The sequence below is a fragment of the Periplaneta americana genome, chromosome 10 (genome assembly GCF_040183065.1).
Source record: "Periplaneta americana isolate PAMFEO1 chromosome 10, P.americana_PAMFEO1_priV1, whole genome shotgun sequence".
NCBI lineage: Eukaryota > Metazoa > Arthropoda > Insecta > Blattodea > Blattidae > Periplaneta > Periplaneta americana.
The window spans coordinates 44,545,445-44,567,486 of record NC_091126.1 but is presented as its reverse complement, the minus strand read 5'-3'; the positions used below and the strand labels follow the sequence as shown (position 1 = coordinate 44,567,486).

Genomic DNA, 22,042 nt, shown 5'->3' with positions numbered 1-22,042 from the left:
TTGTAACATCCGAATTTCTTACACATTTCACAGAATAGGAAGGGATCTTACTGGGTATGATATTTCGTTTGTCTGATTCCTGAAACTCAATTCAGACTAGGTTAATACTTCCACAACTGATTACGAATCATTATACACTCATAATGTCAGTTCATAGTTTTCAAAGAACTAAATTGTTCTCAGAGAACATACTTTTGAACCATCAGTGTAGCTGAGCTGCTTGTCTGCCGATTTGAACTTGTGCTCAAGCACAGGTTCTATTCCTGCTTGGGTTTTTTCGAGGTTTTCGCAACTGTAAGGTGAATGGCAGGTAATCTATGGCGAATCCTCGGTCTCATTTCGCCAAATACCATCTCGCTCTCACCAATCTCATCGACGCTAAATGACGTAGTAGTTGATACAGCATTGTTAAATAATAATAATAATAATAATCCGTGGTGCTACAGCCCATGAAGGGCCAAGACTGACCAGCCGGCTGCTGGCCTCACGCCCACATGCTGAAGCAGAGGTGGACGATCATCCAACCAGCTGGCATTCGAAACCGGATTTTGCTACCTATCGTAGCTCCCCAAGTGCATCACGATGCTGGGTGGGCATCGGTCCCATACTCTGGCCGAAATTTCATGAGAAAATTTCTTCCCCCATGAAGACTCGAACCAGTGCGCATTCTGTAATATGTGTCCCAGGCAGGATGTTTTAGACCACGATGCTACGGCACAGGACGCATTGTTAAATAAACAACTAAAAAAAATGAAAACATTTTTGTGTCACTCATAATTTATTAATTTTGAATGTCAGAACAGATACAAATTTATTTCAGCATTTTATACCCACATTTGTGATTCTAAATTGTAAAGACACATTTTATTTGCAAGGGATAGTTCTGTCAATGAGCTCACGGTGTAATCTCTTCTCAAGTTGCGTACACAGTTAAATCTCCATAGCAAATAGACAAATATAAAAATTTAGCTGTGCATACTAACTATAAGTTTGTGAAAACTTAGTGGAAAGTTGCAGTAAAGAGCAATGTGCCTACTTGCAGAGAGTGGTTGAGTTGTCATTCTCTGTGCATAGCTAAGGGCTACTCAATTTCTATATAATATTTTATTCAAGCTTCAGTTTCGCAATTTTACACTTAGTATAGGCAGATTTTTTTTTTTTTTGTCTACCCAGTGTGAAGAGGTTTCGATATGAGGTAATTGAAAGCTCCCTTTGTGGTGGTAAGTTTCACTTAGAAGTTGTCACATGAATTCTAGTTACAGATTCCCTTGGGTAAAATATCTTTGTGTTTAATGGTTATTATTATTGTCCTTTGAAATGCAGATTAATATCATTGTAAATTTTCAGTATTTGGTGAATTCAGATAGCAAAAATAAAAAAAATAAAAGGTAAAGCTTGTAAGAAAATACAGAAATATAACTTCGTATCTACAGAGTGTAACTAAATTCAATATCCAAACTTCTAGGGATGATAAAAGAGACCAAAACAAACGTTTTTTGTTAAATGACCATGGGTCTGAAACTAATCATTGAAAAACAAAACCAGAAACTCTACTGTACTGTAAGGATTAAGGACTACAGTTGTAACATTACTTATGATGATGCTCATGCTTCAAAACCATCAATATTTACATTAATCAGTAAACACGCCATGATGTCAGAGTGCAATGTTTGTGCAGTGACCACGCAATACATTATTGTTCTTGAGAGTAGAGAGATGGAACAGTTCACTTCCTCCAAGATGTTCCTCTTCATTGTGGTTTCAACATGACGGTGCAACTCCTCATTTCTCTCATAAAGTCCGAGAACATTTGAACCGCAGATTCAGTGAGTAGTGGATTGGTCGTGGTGGACCCATTGGATGGCCTGTTTGTTCTCCTGATCTCACCTCACTAGGCTTTTGCATGTGGGGGCTCTTGAAGAGCCTGGTATATGAGATTCCAATTGAATCAGAGTAAGAGCTCATTGCTCGGGTGCTTGCAGCTGCCTGGAGTCTTTGAACATTTATGACAGGCAATGACACATCGTTGCAGAGATTGTATTGAAGCAGGAGGCCGCACTTTTGAACAGTTTTTGTAAACGATTACAAATTGAAATAGTTTTGAATCATCACTCATAAGTAACGTTACAACTGTAGTATGTTTATTCTTTACAGTTTCTGGTTTTGTCATTCAATAATAAAGTTTCAGACCCATGGTCATTTAACAAAAAATGTTTGTTTTGGTTTCTTCTATCATACCTAGAAGTTTGGGTATTGAATTTAGTTACATCCTGCAGTATACATCACTTATTTTCACATTAATATTATGAATATTTTTCTTCTGTTCATTTTAGACTGTAGCAAAACTCGAAGCAAGCAAAGAAATTTTATTAAGTGAAAAAGCAGAAATGATTAAACAAATAACATTGCTTGAAGAAAAATTAGAAAAATTACAGAAAAATGCTCAAGAAGAAATAACAGCTCTTCAGAATCAATTATCAACTCAGACTTCTGCCAAAGAAACAGTAGAGAAGGAATTGGTAAGTGTGCTAATTTACTATGTTGTTTTCATTCCTCATGATTTCATTGTATGTAATGGTGATGATAATTTCATGAACCACAATTCATGCAGCTGTTATGTATCATCTGGTGTTAAATCATTTGGAATCTCTAATCATTTTAATGTTTCAAAAATCTTCTATTGCTTTACACTTTAAGCTTTCTGACATTTATGGAACCATGTGTTTTTTTTTTCCTTGTGAGTTCAGGAGACATGCTGGTCTCTTAAATTTCCTTCTAAACAGTTATGGGATGCCCCAGTTATGTAATTTCCATGCTTATATTCATTCTTTGAGTTTGAAATGATAATATGGTAATAATTTTGGATCTTCTAATAATGACAGTTTGTTTTGAGAATAGAACTTGGGCATATATGAATATCTATATTTTAGGTTATAAGTTCTAATATCATTATTTGTTTTAAGAAATATAGGGTGGAATTCATAGTCGTCACTTATAAAATGAGTGAACCCTTAAGTAATAAGGGATTGCTTATAATAAGTGAACATGTAAGTAAATTCCGAATTCATAGACAATACTTATTCTCGCATAATGAGTGTTCACTTACAGCTGCCGGACATGATGTCATAACAAAAGCTTGCTCTCATTGGACTAATCTAAGGCCGCTGTACATGTGGAGTTGCTGTAACAACGAGTTACCAGTATTATTGTACTGAATAACGATCAATTTAGCTGAAAATAAGTATGCTGAAAGGAAAGAATTTTTCCAAAGAAAAATGACTTTGGCTTCGAGAGCTTGTTTTAAGGCATAAAGATATCGTAGAAAACAGGCAATCTGGTTGTGTCTCTGTTCTAAGAAAGAAAGCTGCTTGCGAAACTATTGCATCAGAATTCAATTCCAACCTCGAAAATATTTCAAAGAACGTCGAGCAGTTGAAGAAACTATGGGAAAATATAAAATCTCGTAGGAAGACAGATGCTGGAAATTTGAACATTTTAATATGATTTCGGAAATCATTCTGCACACTGTAGGCTGACTTACGTAGTACAGATCTGCACACACCAACTGTAAAATAATAATATATTCTGTGTTAATAAAGTATAGGCCTTTGATTCTGTTGTGAGAAACAGACCTAGTGTAATTACGACCTACCTGAAATGATGTTGCATAAAATTTTATTGCTATCAACTTTTTCAACAGCGATGGGAGTGGTAAACCTCTGTTGTTTGCAACATATTTGTCCATTAAAGGCACTAAAATATCAACGAAAACGATATTGTTTCTTAAATTCCAGTTCACTATATATTTCCAGAGGATTCTCCATGTCTCTAATATACCTTTTTGGGACACGTATATCTTCCTCATTTCGTTCAACAAAATCCTCAAAATCATTCTCGGTATCCATTTTGAAAATGAGTAGTCACTTAAGGGTACAAATCAGCTCACTTAAGTAATCACTCATTATGTGAATGAGGGACAACTATGAATTAGAAATGAGTATAAGTAACCACTTAAGGGTTCACTCATTTATAAGTGACGACTGTGAATTCCGCCCATAATCCCCAAACGCTATTACATGGATTCAATTTAATCGAGAATAAGTAAATTTATTCAATTTTTTATAGGACTTGTGCAGATGTTATTCATTGAAGACAGACTCACCAGTACACATACTAGTTACCAGTACACGTACTGGTTAGGGTGACCAATGTCATTTCGTCAGTAATTGAATTTATTGATATTGAATAGCAAGTGACAGGTAGTAGAAATGACAATAGTCAAAGACAATAATAATAGAAAATTCATTGTAATTCCATGGGAAATTAAATTACATCTGTATCGGTATTTTTGTGTAGTTTAAGTGAGATAAATTCTTGTAGGATAACATATTATTTGGTTTAAATTTTCCCAACATACAGGACATCGAAAGAAATAAGAACAAAGGATTAGAGAAGGACATGGCTGGAATGAAAGAATCGTATGAAAATGAAATAGAGAAGAAAATTCAACAGTTGAAAGATGTTCATGCATCTCTAGATGAGGTAGCAGGGGAAAAGTTAGGTAAGTCTTTGTCTCCTTACTTTGAGATTTGTAAATCTGACTCAACATCATATATTTATCTCAGTTTGGGTCTTTATTTTTTTCTTTCATCTGTCCTCTGAACATCATGAAAAATTTAAGCAGTAATTCAAGAGGAGTGTGGTCGGGTGCCAAATAATATTCATTCACAGCATGATGAAAGAACAGAATTTTGTCGAAATCCGTAAAATTTATGAAGTAAAAGTATATGAGAAGTGAAATTTGGAAATACAGTTCTGTACACATTTTCTTTTCAAGAAAAATGCAAAAAACCGCTTTATGGAAAATGATCAACACTCCTAACCAACTTCATACCTATGTAATTGCGGAAATTACTGCATTTTGATGGGAAAATCATAAGTATAATATGTAGGCTTGCATTAAAAAATTTACATTGAAGCAATTTTTAAAATATACATCTTGATTACACAACTTTTAACACTATATCACTTTGGAAACGTATTATATGTCTTTCACGTGTTAAATTTTATGTTACCTTGTTAACATGTTTCGGCCTGCTATTGGCCATCATCAGAACTGGTTTTGCTGATCTTGGCGCCTTTTGTTTTGTTTCCTGTGGGGGTGTGTTTGTGTAGTTTAATGTGGAGTCACAGAGTGTGTGTGTTCTGAAATTGAGTTGTGTGTGGAGAATTTTATTTGGATGTGTTTTTGTGTGTTTGTATATTTCGTATTGTTCTAGTGTGTTTAGTTTCTGGCTTTTTAGTTGGATGTGTAGAATTTCCACGTCTGTGTTGATGTCTCTGCATGTGTGGTTGGCATTTGTGATGTGTTCTGCATATATGGAAGTGTTTTGTAATTTTGTTATGGCTGTGATGTGTTCTTCGTAACGTGTTTGAAATGATCTGCCTGTCTGTACTATGTAGAAGTTGTTGCAGGTGTTACAGGCGTATACAAACTCAAATGTAACACCTGCAACAACTTCTACATAGGACTGATAGGCAGATCATTTCAAACACGTTACAAAGAACACATCACAGCCATAACAAAATTACAAAATACTTCCATATATGCAGAACACATCACAAATGCCAACCACACATACAGAGACATCAACACAGACATGGAAATTCTACACATCCAACCAAAAAGCCAGAAACTAAACACACTAGATCAATACGAAATATACAAACACACAAAAACACATCCAAATGAAATTTTCAACACACAACTCAATTTCAGAACACACACACTCTTTGACTCCACATTACACTACACAAACACACCCCCACAGGAAACAAAACAAAAGGCGCCAAGACCAACAACAACCAGTTCTGATGATGGTCGATAGCAGGCCGAAACATGTTAACAAATTAACATAAAATTTAACACGTGAAAGACATATAATACGTTTTCCAAATTTTTAAAACTTTGGATAAAGTGTGTTTTGAAAGTCCACTCATATATTTCATCTTCTTGGATTTTCAAGTTTGTGTGTCCTACTTTCAAGTGATATTAGCTTTCGTCGTTTTGTAAAACTCTGATGCATTGTTTCCTAATAGATCTGCTTATTAGTATCACATATATTTTTGTATTTGAGCAAAATTAATTTTGAAACGATATAGTACCAGATTGTACCATGAAATAGTAGACTCAGGTGTCACTGATAAGTCTTAGCTGCACACTTTTCCTAAATATGAACTAACTTCACTGCCCTTTGTTAAAGTTATTTTCTGTATGAAGAGCATACATTTCTATCGAGTCCATTGAGATGAAAGTATTGGAGATAGTTAACATTTGAACTATGTTTTGTACATGTTGCTCATATCGTGAAGCTGTAACAATCAATTATTTTTGCAATGTGTGTTTTGTCAGCCCTGGAAGCACAATTGGCTGCTAGTCAGTCTGAGCAACAAGCCCTTCTGGAAAGATGTTATGCAAGTTCTGCAGAAAGTGAAAACCTGAGGAAGACAATTGCAGATCTTCGAAGGCGCCTGGAGGAAAGTCAGGCAGCATTGCATGAGCTAGGGCGAGAAAACCAAACACTTCAGGTATATGTTTGTCCAGTAAAACCCCTTTCTTACCATTTGAGCTATCATCATTTGTCTGTAAATTTGTGAACTTTGTTGGTCCCTCAGAATATTCCTCTTATGGAGGTTCGTTTCTCTTACCTCTTTTGTTATTTGAACTTGTTAAAAAAGTACTTTTCTTGGTATAAACAATTGTGATAATAATGGCAGCAGTAGTATGAAATTTGAATGACACATTGAAGTTGCATTTACCGTTTTCGAACTATGAAGAACACTGTTTGCAACTGCAAATGATACAAATCTGTTACACTTGAGGTTAGTGCATTTTTAGTCAGAAAAATCTCCTAAGTGCGGCTTCCATCTGATAAGGAAACAAACTGATCACATGTACATTTACTGCATGTGAAAGTTATTTTTTTTTCATAAATAAATACGAATTCAGACCCTTCATTATTTCATTCTCAACTGCTGGTAACTGATGTTATCACGATAATTCTGAAGGCCTCTGATAGAAAAGAGCGAGGGCACGTCCATTGAATATCTCACTCTCAGCCTTCTTCGTGTAGCAGTACCCACTGATGTGCATGTACGAGATGCAAAAATTAAAAATGGTTATCAGTTAAGCTAAGAGAAGTTTGGAAGAACCGGTGACATACCATTGCAAATGAATCAACCATACATTGTTTTAAATATAAGTAAGTATATACTTTTCAATGATCCTTCATTATTTGTATTAAAATAACTGCTATAAAATGTAGTTTATTATTGCCTACTACATTTGTAGTATATGTAAAATATACAGGTTATTAGATAATTAAGTGCAATTGTTTCTTTACTAATGGAGGGCAATACATGAAACAAAAAAATTCCTTATGAATTTTACCATATCTCATTATGATTTTGTGGACTGTAAAATATTATATTTTTAGCTAAAGTAGTTGTTCAGTGAACAGTTCGAAGACAGGTTAGAACCTCATAAGTGACACCAATAAGGCATTAGTCCACACCTGTGGAGTAACAGTCAGCGCGTCTGGCTGCGAAACCAGGTGGCCCGGGTTCGATTCCCGGTCGGGGCAAGTTACCTGGTTGAGGTTTTTTCCGGGGTTTTCCCTCAACCCAATGCGAGCAAATGCTGGGTAACTTTAGGTACTGGACCCCGGACTCATTTCACCAGCATTATCACCTTCATCTCATTCAGACGCTAAATAACCAAGATGTTGATACAGCGTCGTAAAATAACCCAATAAAAAAAAATAATAAGGCATCACTCGTGAGGCGACTAAGCCAGAAGTTAATGGAATAGAGTGGCCAGTTTCTTTCTTTTGCAAAACAGCCTGAATGTATCAACAGTTAATAGGCCTATATGGCATTCGATGAAAGAGTAATGGAATGGAGAAAAATTCTCTCCGGTGCCGGGATTTGAACCTGGGTTTTCAGCTCTACGTGCTTATGCTTTATCCACTAAGCCACACTGGAGAATTTTTCTCCGTTCCATTACTCTTTCATCGTATGATGACGCAGAATATCTGCATGAAAATATCATATGTACTTCGGTACATTAAAATAATATATATGATATGTGAAGACTGCGCTTATTCCGTCAGATCCCAGCCAACTAGTCACTCATAACGAGTGCACCTCAGCACATGCATGGACTTCAGTCCTACGTTCATAGACATCTATGATGTAGTGCAGAGGGCGGCCACTAGAGGGAACCCAAGAGTTGGAACTTACTCTGAGATGATTCTGTCCGACGCCGGGGTGGGTATCCGGTGTGGCTTAGTGGATAAAGCATCAGCACGTAGAGCTGAAAACCCAGGTTCAAATCCCGGCGCCGGAGAGAATTTTTCTCCGTTCCATTACTCTTTCATCGTATGATGACGCAGAATATCTGCATGGAAATATCATATGTACTTCAGTACATTAAAATAATCTATATGGCATTAGTCAAACAATTATAAATAAAATTGTTTGTATGAGTGAATATCTGACTTCGAAGAGAATGGTAGAAGGAGGGTTACATTATCTCTGGACATATTGATAGTGCCCTCTTCACTTGACTGTAGTAATTTCTTTCTTGGACTCTCAGACAAGAAAATTCCTACTTGCTGCCTGAAATTAGTTTGTATGATCTCATGACATTTTTCTAAATAAGCATGTTGCAACATTGTGTTGACAGAAACTTCTCACTAGTACTGTACATTTTTCCAATAAGGCTTTAAATTGAGAATTGTACTTCATTAAAGAGGATATTAGTAGCTATCATAATTTCACACCAATTTAATAATAATATTGAGATTATTTATTTGAAAATTTATTAGAAGAATGCAATTCTTTTGGACAAAGTTGTGAATTGTGTTTTGGTGTTGCAATGGTTCTGTATAAATTGTTGTCCTCCTTATTTTTACATTACACAGTTTACATATTATGATGGTTTCCCTATTTTGTGTGAAATACTGACTGCCAAATTCTTGAATAAATGGATGTGTCTTCGAACACTACATTTTTGGCATTATAAGTAATTTTAGTAGACAGGAACACATTACAAATAAGCAGGACATTCACTATTGCATTGTCGTATTAGCAAGCAATCAAACCACATCAGAATAGAACTTGGTACTGTCCTCCCCAAATCTATTATTTGTATGTGCTCGTTCTCCAGCCAATGACCCCAGCTGCTGCCTTCTCTATATTGCTAACCTGAATCCCCTGTGATCTATTCCATTGGGTACCAAAATTCGATACCTGAATACAACTTAGGTATAAGACATAAGAATTAGTGTTTGAAATTCAGCCCCTTAGGGTTATATTTTCTACTCAGCCTGCTTCTAAAAATGTTTTTGTTATAAGAGTAAACAAGCTGTATGTTCAGAAGTTGTGTGAACTGATAACTAGAGCTAGGAATTTTAGGTGCTGCATCTTCATTTTTTTTTGCTATTGAAATGCCCAAATTGGCTTGTCTTGCAAAGAAAACGTGAAGCAAACACTCCAAACTGTGTTTTGGTTGCACCTTTTTCCAGTACGGCACCTTTAACACCTTTTGTCAATGTAGCATCTTCTTGCACTTTTTTCCTTCTTTCTTTGGCTCCTTTGCTCCATTTTATTCTTATAAAAATTAAACAGGGAAAACTGAACGTGTGCGGCTTGACAAGGCTTCTATGTATTGTTAAATACACCATTCAGGTAACTTAATCTACTATTCTACTGTTGATTTTTTTAATTAATGGACAAATCTACTGCTTTCTGAAAGTTTTTATTAGAATTTACTATTTTTTAGTGTGGTACCACAGCCTAGTATATACAGTCACGAAGCTCAATATGTAGTAAATATGCATCTATAGATAGTTGCTAACCACTAGGATCGCTACTATTGCCTTATTACAGACAATGCGAAATAGTACCTGTACAGTCTGTTGTTCCTAGTACCCTCATAAACTTAAGCTTCGTGACTGTGTATACTAGACTGTGGTGGTACCTCATTGCTTTCGCTTCAGTGCAATCCTGTTTGGCAAAAGTTCCAAATTAATTTGCCCTTCAATGAACTCCCGTTTGGTAAAATGTCTACAAATTACTTTTTGCTTCATCACACCACTGTTAGGCGGAAGCTATTGAATAGGAAGAAAAGGATTTGAGCTTGCTCCTTCATTGGCGAAAGATTAATTCTTTTCCTCCCTTTGTCAATATTATCTGCCATATTGGCTGAACTCCAACTTTAGGTCAGTCAGCTGACATTTTCACCAAGGAGGATGAAACTGAGCTTATTCAAGGAATTTTGTATCCTTATATCACAGTCTACTACATACAGTCACGAAGCTCAATATGTAGTAAAAATGCAAACATGGGTAGTTGCCCACCACTAGGATCGCTACTATCGCCTCATCATCGCAGATCTCTCTCCTAGCAGACGACAAAATATGTTACACTTTCGTTGTCGTGTTCTTTTGAAAAAATTAACACCTTCCTTCAATTATTGAAATATTAAATGCATAAAGTTAATTTATTATTTTAATGAAGTATATTAAATTCCACCATAAACTCGAAGATACCTGCAAGAAATAGGTTAATATTATTTTTGTTTGTGCAAAACGAACTGAAATTTACTATAATCACTTCACTCATTCAAGATTATAGCGATAATTAACTGTGAAACCAATAAATATTAATTTGCATTTCCCTTCACAACAATAATAATGGAAATATGAATTAATGGAGTAACTTACGTGTACCGGTACTTGTAGTGTAGGCTTACGTAGTTAACAAAGTGGGATGAGGTTAAGCAATAATAATCACACCAGAATTGGAAATAAAACGTGATCAATAAATTTTATTGTAACAGACTTTTTCTACGTCTCTAGTAAAGTAACACATAAATAAAAATAACAACAAAATTAACAGCTATAATTAAAAACATATCCTTTGAAAAAAAAGTACAATAATAATCCCACCAGAATTGAAAATAAAACGTGATCAATAAATTTCATTAAAACAAACTTAATTTTTCTACTTCTCTAGTAAAATATTATTATTCCAATTAGGCCTATTGTATTTTAGCCATTAACATTTTCATTACAACCAATAACGAACATTTCACAAGCATCAATGTGAAATACGCAGCGAGCTAGCACTCGATGGAAATACGACACAGTCCAAAGTCGACCGTGGACAGTCTATTGTTTCTAGTTGCTAACTGCTTGGAGCGCTTTATCACGAGATTTGCAAAAAATCACCTCAAGCTTCGCGACTGTATATAGTAGACTGTGCTTATATGTCATGTAATTGGTTTTGGTACTGTTTGTAATGAACATTTACATTTGAAATTTTCACCCTTTTCTCACCTTTTCAACTAAATTAAGGTACCCTTTTTTTGCACCTTTTGACCAAAACTTTGCACCTAAAATTCCTAGCTCTACAGTGATAAATAAAAGCCAGGAAAACATATTAAATTATTATTATTATTATTATTATTATTATTATTATTATTATTATTATTATTATTATTATTATTATTATTATTATTATTTATTATGAGTAATGACAACCTAAGATTATGTGAAAACCAATTTATAGTTACCATTATCTTGCTCCAAGGGGCTGATTATTAGTGATTCTGATATTTCTATTAGCTGAGTACTAATCTCACTTTATATTTATTGATATATTATTAATTTATTTGCATCATAGCTTGAATTGGAGAAGTTGGGTTGTCGCAAGTGGACAGAAGATTCAGATGTCATCAGCTGCAGTCTTTGTCAGAAGGAGTTCTCGTTAATAGTTAGGAAGCATCATTGCCGGAACTGTGGACAAATCTTTTGTAATGAGTGTTCATCAAAGAATGCTCCAATTGCAAGCAACAAGAAACCCGTCCGTGTCTGCGATTCATGCTTCAATGAACTGGGTAGTAAATAGTTATTTGGTATCATGCTCAGGATATAAGTCCAATAATTAGAAGAGCGAAGAGCATGGTGTCTACATAATTATAGTGCCTCTTGCTGAGAAAAGGTGTTCACACATTGACATAGATCTTTCTCTCAAAATATATTTTTTTCTTTTTTTCTTTTTTTTTTGTCTGTAATATAACAGAATATAACAGAAATAAATACATATTGTATGCAGCTTGCGAAATGTCTATATATGAAGATTATAATAGATTTGTCAATTCATCAAGCAGTTAGAGTTAAAGTTTTGTGTATTAAGTATGGTCGTAATATCTAGATAATTGCTTGATTTCATATTTGTTACTGTGCCAAATTTGAGTATTTTGGGAGAATTATCTCTAGAATGAATGGTGCAAATGAACATATGACGAATAACTTTGTAATTCCACTGTTCATGCTTCTTCTTTTGAAGGAATTAGATTGTCAATGCTTACTTTAATATTTGGTACGATATTTATTAATTTTGTAAATGTTATGTTTATTACCACATATTTGTAATAAATTGTTTACTGTTTTAAATAATTATGGAAAATCCACAAAGATCAATATTGCATTAAAATTGTCAGCATTTTTCAACTCTTTCCTTTGTAGATAAGCATGATTTCAGAATATAAGCTTTCAGTGTAGGTTAATAGTGCAGATAGTGTGATCGTTTCTCGACAGTTATTTGGTGTTTTGAAATAGAATCTAGAAGGTGCCAAACTTTCCAGAAACCTTCGTGAGCAATCTTAACTAATTTATATCTAAGAAGTTATCATAACGAATAGCATAGAATTCTTCTTCATTCTTGTATGTAACACGTTTTGAGTACTGAAACTGACAATTAAAGCTAAGGATAAAGGGGATCATTCCTTATACATATGCACAGCTTTGGCCTGAAGTGCATGTTTCATTATGTTTCTGGGCCAGTACCATGAAATGGAAATCACAGATTGCAGAAATATTCTTAGGATTGATATTCATTTCAGTCTCCATAACCTGCCACATAAGCCTCAATAATGCTAATTTTCTAGTATATTATTATGTATTTACAGACATAAGTGCAATCCATGGTTTTTGCAGTCAATATTAGTACAACAAAGGCTGTGTTATTTTGTGTATATTTTTATTATAAAATTAAAGGCCAATGTTTGCAGTATCTTCATAACATGTTTTCTTTTCTTTTGCTGTTAGAATATAATATATTTACGAAAGTAGGAACATGCAGTTTATTTAAGATTTCCATGAAGGAATTATAATTTTAAGAAGGAATATTTCTGTGAAATTTGTGCTGTTTATAAAACTAGTCAAAAATTGACTGTAGCATGGCTAAGACGCCATATTAAAATAGAAGAAATGCAGACTTCCCCAAATACAAATAATTACTGATAATATTACGTGTATAGTGATGATGGCAGAAATTACCGATTGTAAAAATTGGGCTGATATATTTGCTTCCATGTGCCAGCAGAAAGTGCCTCTAATTGGGTTAGTCTGAAAGAGACACACTTACAAATTGCTCATTTTAACTTTGCTGTTCCTGGCATAAATATCTATTATTTTTGTTTGATTCACGCTATAAAATTACACAACATATGACCAAGTCTGCCATTTTATATGATGTAGTTGCAGTTGCACATGACCCCATCCTCAATGGGCATCCATATCACGAATCTCGGATGGGTGAATGTGGATTTTCTTGTAAGTTATCTGTAATTGGAAAGGAATGGCCACCAGTTACAGAGTCACGGAATGCATATTCAAGCTAAATACAGTGAAACCTGTTCAAGACGGAAGTGACATGATCCTAATTTTTTTTCTGTTGTGGGCAGGTTTCCGTATTATTCAGGTGTGACATTAAAATGGAATATTTTGTCATCATATACATGAAAAACAAAATGGCATGTCGCAAACTCCAAGAAGTACAAAATATTCCATTTAACACTCATCACATTAAATCAGCTTTCTGACGCTTATTACGTTGGTGAATCATCTTGATTAAAATCTCATTTTCTGTATAAATATTATCGTAACTCACTCATTAGTCATTAAACATTACTAAAGTTTACTAATCTCATTCTATTTAATATCAACACTATACTCTAATACTGTACTGCATATCACTGCACATTATTAATTAATTGGACTAGAAGCCATCTATTAGAAGCCTTGAATTCTGGTTTATTTAATTTCTTTCCCAGTTCAATAGCTTGCTTTGCAGAACAGATCCAGAAATTGGCTTGTTCTTTGAAAGGTCATGAAGAATCCACTCTCACAACAGTTCATTTATTTCCGCATAAACAGTTGCTTTCTGGTTCCTTTTGTGTCACCAATATTGGCCGCACGCCACTCACTCATTATGATCTTTATTTTTTAAAGTGTCACACCTGAGTTCTCTACAACTGTACTTCAATATTATTTCACATAGACTTTGTTTCTAATTTTCCTTTATCTCGATAACTTTTACTTCATCACTTAATGTTAATGCCACAATTTATGCACTTTTTTTTTACCTGGAAATCACTACACTTGCGCTCTGTTTAGCTACGACAGTACACGGGTGTGAAGCATTGAAAATCTTTGAAGGGACTCGTGTGCCTAGTCAACAGAGTAATAAAATTTATGACCGACAGGCCAACACGCCCTCGTACCCTCTAGAATTTTGCAAAGAAAAGTTTTTATCTTAGTGACCTACATATTTCGTATATTCCTTAAAATTACACGCTGTTTCAAAATATAGTGTGTGTCCAAAATATTGTTTCCGTTTTGAACAGTAGCAGACAGTTTCCTTTTCCGCGTTGGACAGTTTCCGTTTTATTCAGGAAAAATTACACATAATACATACAGATTTCGCCGGGACCAATAAATTGTTCCGAAATAGACAGAATTCCGGATTATTCAGGTTCCGATTTGAACAGGTTTCGCTGTATAATTCATGTCATACAACATAATAATAAAACATTCAGAAAATTATAAAATTACTACATAAATAATTTATGATATAGGATCTGCGCTCCTATGGTTGGATTTGTGTGCAAGACCCTGCATTTATTGTTCATGACATGGTCAGTAGAAATCACCATTCCAGATTTATTCCTTGATGATCAAACCTTCCTGCCTTACTTATTTTTATTCTTCTTGACTCATTTTACTTTTTTACTTTCTCATTAATGTGGTGCCGCAAGAAATCGATTTTGAGGTTTTCAAAGAAATAGTTTCCCATATTGCTGGTTTCTACTAAACTATACTACGAATTCTATTCGTATTCAGAATCTGTGAGTGAATTGATCCAAGAATGATGCACACGAAATATCTAAAACATATTTTTTTACAGAAGAATGAAAGTTTTTTTTTTTTATTTTAGGATTAATACAGAATAGTGATTTATTCTAAATAAGTATTCAACGATTTATTTCAAACTTTTGTTTTTACGTAAGATGAAGTAATAAATTAAATAGTATAAACAGTATGTCTGGTAAGCGATTCATATCTGAGAAATTAATTATTAGTTACGTAATTATGTCTACAGTTTAGAATATCTTGAGCCAGAAAATTAGATGTTAAGATATTTACACGAAAAGCTTTTAAGAAAAAATGCAACTACAGTCATTATATCAATTTATATACAGTGAAACCTGTTCAAGACGGAAGTGACATAGTCCTAATTTTTTTTCTGTTGTGGACAGGTTTCTGTGTTATTCACGTGTGAAGTTAAACTGAAATATTTTATCATTTGTATAAATGAAAAACAAAATGGTATGCCGCAAGTTGTAAGAATTACAAAATATTCCATTTAACACTACTGACATTAAATCAGCTTCCTGTCACTTATTTAATTGGTGAATGATCTTGATGAAAATCCCATTTCCTGTATAAAAGTATCGTAACTCACTCATTAAACACTATAAAGTTTATTAATTACACTAAATTTAATATTTAACACTATACTATAATACTGTACTGTATATCACAGCACATTATTTAATTGGACTAGGAGCCTACAAGCCTTGAATTCTGGATTATCTAATTTCTTTGCCAGTTCAAGGGTTTTCTTTGCAGAATAGGTCCAGAAATTTGCACGATCTTTGAAAGGGCAAGAACAATCTACTTCCACAACAGTTCATTCATTTCTATGTAACCAGTTGTTTTCTGTTTCCTTTCATGTCACCATTATTGACCGCAAGCCACTCACTCATCATGCGGCCTTTATTTTTGAAAGTGTTAAGTTACACCTGAGTTTTCCATTCATAAATTTCAACATTATTTACCATACTCTTCGTTTCTCATTTTCCTCCATAACTTTTACTTCATCAATTAATGATAGCGCAGCATTTTTACGCAACTTTTTTTTTTTATCACGAAATCACTAATACACTTGCGTTCTACCCAGCTACGACAGTATACAGGAGTGAAGAATTGAACATCGCTGAAGGAACTCGTGTGCCTAGTCAATAGGGTAATAAAATTTATGACTACCAGGCCAACACACTCTAGCACCCTCAAAAATTTTACAAAGAAAACTTTTTTTTATCTTACTGATCTACGTATTTCGTACATTCCTTGAAAGCACATACTGTTTCAAAATATAGTTTACATTAAAGTAGTGTGTCCAAAATCTTGTATTTCCGTTTTGAACAGTAGCAGACAGTTTCCGTTTCCGCGTTGGACAGTTTCCATTTTATTCAGGAAAAATTACACATAATACATATGAATTTCAAAGGGACCAATAAATTGTTCCGAAATAGACAGGATTCCGGATTATTCAGGTTCCGATTTGAACAGGTTTCACTGTATATAAAATCTTCAGACCAAAATTTTAAGGCTAGAAATTATCTCAGATTAACTGTTAGTACTTTTCAATATTTACATAAATTTTAAGTATTGATTATCGTAAACAGCATAAGTAAACAAATAGCTATTTAGTGTAATTAAAGAGTAACATGTGAGGAGGTCAGAAGCAAAGGGTGTAAGTGCACTTAAGTTATTTTTGAGAAAATGTGGTTGAAAGTACTTAAGCCTTCGTAAATTCAGTGAAATTTTTTATTTAAATTTTAATGTGTGATATGGTTAAAATATATATCCCTTTGCCACTAAAATTTTAGATGATTTAGGTTGCCCTGGATGCACTTAACTCATGTTCTAAGAAATGTCATTTGTATCCCTTTACTTCTGACCCCTCATATGTTAATGAAGTTAGTAACCTTATGTACTTTCTGGGTTGTAACAGATTTTTTTTTTTCATCACGAACGAAAAATGGAAGTTAATTATGGTTTGAATGAAAAGTTTAGTATCAGTTATATATTTCACATGAATGAAAGTTAAAAATCATAAACTGCAAATACCAATATTCGTAATAGATTACAGAACCGAATTTTTACGAAACATGTGAATTCTATAATGAGAAAGTATGTGTCATTTTCATAACACTGTTATTTCTGTTTTCCCTTTCTTATTTTTTGTCGTCATCTATATGCTGCTTTATATATATATATATATATATATATATATATATATATATATATATATATCTTTCTCTGCTTTTCTTTCCTTTCATCCCTCTTTTGTTTTGTTCAATATTTGTCTTTTTTCTCTGTATTTTTCTTTTTTTCGTTGTTTTCCTTTCTCTCATTTTTCTTCTCTAATTTATTTCCAATCACTTCTATCTTTCTTTACATATATATTCCCGTACTCTTTCTTTCTTTAAACTGCCATTTCTATTTTTCAGTTTCCTCCCTTCAGTTATTCTCCATATATCCTACTATGCACAAGCCATACTATTCTATGTTAACTGTGACATCAGTATTAAGAAATGGATACAGTTGTTGTGATACCAATAGTTCATGATTATTTTTATCCATGTTATACGTACTGTGCCGTCCTTGGTGGTCTAGCAGTTTTTGTGCTGTTTAATCCAAGGTTTAAGGATTCAAACCCAACCAAAAGCAATGGATTTTAAATGGCAGTGAAATCCTTCATATGGCTTCTGCTGGGAGGGAAATAAAACTTTGGGTCCCATGTCGTAGATTAAAACTGACCCTGATAGAGTATTCAGCCAAAAGCTTTTGACCACTTCTTGCCCACATTTAATTTCATTGCTGAATAACCTATATGCAATTGATTGTGTAAATAAAATATTACTATTACAATTATCACTCTGAAGTGAATTTGAATTTATTCAATTTATAAGTATGCTTTGATACAGGTTTAACCCTAGACAGGTAATATCTACAGAAAATTCGATGCGGTATGTTTTTTTTGTCCATTTATAAGTACTGGGTGTTCATTTCAAAGTGTGTCATGACGTCACTGTTCATGAGTCAGCGATTTGAAGTGAGTTTCAGCTTTTGTGTCAGAGAAGTTGCCTATTAATCAAGGCAGTCAATCTGAACTTGAGAACGTGTACGGTATAACTTGAACGTCGTAGCAACAGATGGTGGTCTGTACGGTCTGTGTGCTACCATAACCTCCTTCGAACTGTGTTTTGCGCGGCCAAGACATACACAGGGTATTTGTTATTGGTTGCGTAAGGCAACATTCCACAATACAAATCAAATGCTCCGTGTCCATGTTGACTGTCGAAGTTAATGTCAACAAATATGTAAGTAATCGTCTTAACCCTCTCCCCATATCCCAACAGTAAGAAAAAACTCACCTCAGTACGTGTTTCCAAACAGTTCACATTCCTGCCACTACCGGCATTACCGTACATATTGATAAGTACTCTTCAGAATGAACGCCGTACTTGCTAGGCAACTTCTCTGGCACAAAGGTAATACGCCTCTGCGGAAGTGTAGGAAGATTGAATTCTCTAGGCTCATCGACTAGCCACATGACGGCATACAGCGAGCCGTGACACACTTTGAACTGAACACCCAGTATATATTTAAATTGATAATTGTGTTATTTCGCATACTTACGTCTTTTGTGTCTACTCATTTATTTGTATGTTTTTCTTTTTCAGAGTTTTGAGTATCTATTGAGATTATTTAGGTAGTGCTATGCCCATGACTCGAAAAAATTTTGCGCCCACCACCAGTTTACTTCTACAAATTTTATACATTTAGCAGTCAAACTCTAAAACAGAGTGGTATGTAACAACGATTTAAGGGGGAGGACAGGTGAAATTTTGATTATTTTCAATAAATAATTGCATTTTCATTTCTTTTTTGTGAAAAATGAATCTTCAATCGCTTATTTATATGTTGAGCAAGTTCCAGTGGTCTGCAGTGCTTGGAAGCATAAACATTACGTCATATTTAAATTGTTGCACTCTTGAATTTGAATTCCACGCAAACTTTACAAGCTGTTTCCTCTCACATGTTTTTAGCACATTTCGTCATGTTCAAAGTGTAAAGATTCTTAAAATTTTGAGAGTAGGAACATGACATTTTTACTGCATATTTTATTTACTGTGGTTAACAAAACACAGTATCATTTTTTATATAATAAATGCCTTCAAAATTAAAAATAAAACATATTTAGTTGACATTGAATTTTGAAGTTGCATATGTGTTTAGAAAAATTTTTGATACTTAGTTCTTTTCTAACCATATCACACATGTCATAAAAAAAAGTCTTGCATGAAACTTAAATTTCTTAAGATGAGATAGATCTTCAAAATATGCATTATTTTAATTTGAATAACTCAGAAACTATACATCTGATCATATAGAACATACGTAGAAAAATACTTATAGGAAGAGGATGAAGTGTACAAAATATGAAGTCTCTGCATTAAAAATTGTAGAGAAAAAAAAATTTCACCCCTCACCCCCTCCTTAACATATACTACTAACTAAAACAGGCTTCTGCGAAGTAGGAAAAAAAAAAAAAATATATATATATATATATATTTTCAGCTTGATTATTTTTTTGTTTTCTCAAAATTTTGTCACTCCTAGGATTTGCTGCTCTGGGCCCAGGGTCATGTGGCCCATGCATAAATATGTGCTTGCAACGACAAAGGTAAGTTTTGTTAATTTTGACACATTTTTCATTGTCTCATTTTATAATTGCAATAGTGTTTACTTACATTACTTTATTTCATTGTGAGTGCCCATTTATCAGTCTTTTACTCAGAGAACGAATTAAATATTTTATATATTTTCGTTACTTAGACTCTTTGTTAATTATACAATATTTCAATTTAGGATATGTTCTGATATTTCAGATGTCACTGGCTGGAGAAGACTTTTTCAGATAAATTAGGTAAAATTAGCTGTGGAAAATAAGCCTGAATTTCCATCATTTACGCCACAGAAAGACAAAACAAAGGTTGAAATTTCAGTGTCTTCTTTTGATGAAGAATTGATTATGGTTTCCTACAAACCAAAGGAGAAGAAGATTCGTATATATTTATCCACAATTCACGAACAGCCTGAGGCAAAATCAATTTCAAAGGAATCTGTAATAGTAGAATATTATAATAGTACAAAAGGAAGTGTAGACGCATTAAACCAAATCTGTCACAATTTATCATGCAACAGGAAAACAACACTGGCCACTCGCAGTATTTTATAACATTCTAAATATCGCAGAGTTAATTCATGGATAATTTTTTTTTTCTGAAAATGTGGCCTGAAAAATGAAAATGTACTATCCAGAAAACAGTCTGTCTTCCAGCTGTTTGAAAAGTTATTGCAGGCTTGGGTGGAGCAGTGCCTGACAGTTCGTGGATAGCATCAATGTTTGAAGAGAAAAGTCGAAGAAAACCTAGACCAAGAGCAGTCTGCAATGCCTGAGCAGTTGAGCAAGAGATCTGTGCATTCGATATATCCTTCAAAAAGAGGAGATGACCTATTCCAGTGGATGCAGAGAGTTTTTTTTTTACAAAAAAAAAAAAAACATTGAGCCATGTTGTGTGTCAAATGTCAATAAATTTCTAAAGTTGTTTTCTGTGTTCTCTACTAATGTATTAATAATCATAGCTGAGAAGAATAAATTTAATTCTATTAATTTGGCAATATTGTAATTATTTATAAAAGTAGTACAAATTACGAATGTTTACCTTCCATGTACTTTGGCTTAATCATTACTTGTCTAGGGTTAAATTTCTGTAGTTTATTTTCTTATTTGAAAATTCGATAAGATTTTCCTGCATTTCTATTTTACTTTATATGTATTGAACTAGCAGATGCTTTGATGTGCACAAAGCTAATGATCCGTCCACAGGCAGCCTTCACAGCAAAATTAGGGACTGGAATTCCGCTACAGCTTTGCTACCAGCACTCAGTACCTTTTATCGTAATTTGTATTGTTGTACAAACTAAATTATCAAATACAGTAAGTAGTTTGTCACCGGGGTATGGTCTGTAGGTTTTTAAATTTGTTGATTTTTGGTTAATTCTTCAGATGTTCCACAAAAAATGAAGTCTTGTGTCAAATAGGTTTACAAATAAATGAATATATATATATATATATATATATATATATATATATATACATATACATATACATATACACACACACACATACAGGGTGTAACAACTTTAACGTTTAGAATTTCTGGAACATGTTCCCTGACACGTTCTACGTTGATTAAACCTAACATACCTATATCCGAAATTGAGAGGTTACAGAGATAACAGAGCTGGAAAAAATAGAACTTCTTGCAGCTCCAAGCATAATACCGTTTATACAAGGACTATTTTATGGCATTACTAAGTAGAGATACATAAGAAACATTTGAAAAGGAGTGAATGAAGGAAATTTTACTTTTAAGAGAAATTAAATTAAAATTGTTTAGGTTGCTAAGGAAACGAAACAGACAACAGTTTAAAATAACAGTTGTGGGAAAAATGAACCATTGTGACTAGTCTTTTTATTGAGTTTTAACCATTAAAACATGCCTTTTATGTACACACATCAGGAATACACCGACATAGTTTATGTGTATGGACTGTGTGATGGCAATGCAACAGCAGCTGTTTTGGCATATCAAGCATGGTTCCCAAATCGTAGGATTCCTAGTGCACAGGTATTTTCACGTGCCTATTGGCAAATTTAAAGAAGTACAGTGTTTGGAATCTTAAGGGCATTTTTTTTCAACTTTGCACTGCTT

At 33.8% G+C, this 22,042-nt stretch overlaps 1 protein-coding gene across 1 annotated transcript in view; it reads left to right on the top strand.

Moving 5' to 3' along the window:
* Nucleotides 1-12,122, top strand: part of LOC138707622 (early endosome antigen 1-like) — a 41,794-nt gene extending 29,672 nt beyond the window's left edge. The window contains exons 13-16 of the mRNA XM_069837286.1: nucleotides 2,334-2,519; nucleotides 4,420-4,561; nucleotides 6,413-6,588; nucleotides 11,749-12,122. Of these exons, the coding sequence (XP_069693387.1) occupies nucleotides 2,334-2,519; nucleotides 4,420-4,561; nucleotides 6,413-6,588; nucleotides 11,749-11,973 (729 nt within the window). The 3' untranslated portion in view covers nucleotides 11,974-12,122. The remainder of the gene's footprint in view (nucleotides 1-2,333; nucleotides 2,520-4,419; nucleotides 4,562-6,412; nucleotides 6,589-11,748) is intronic.
* Nucleotides 12,123-22,042: the final 9,920 nt, after the last annotated feature.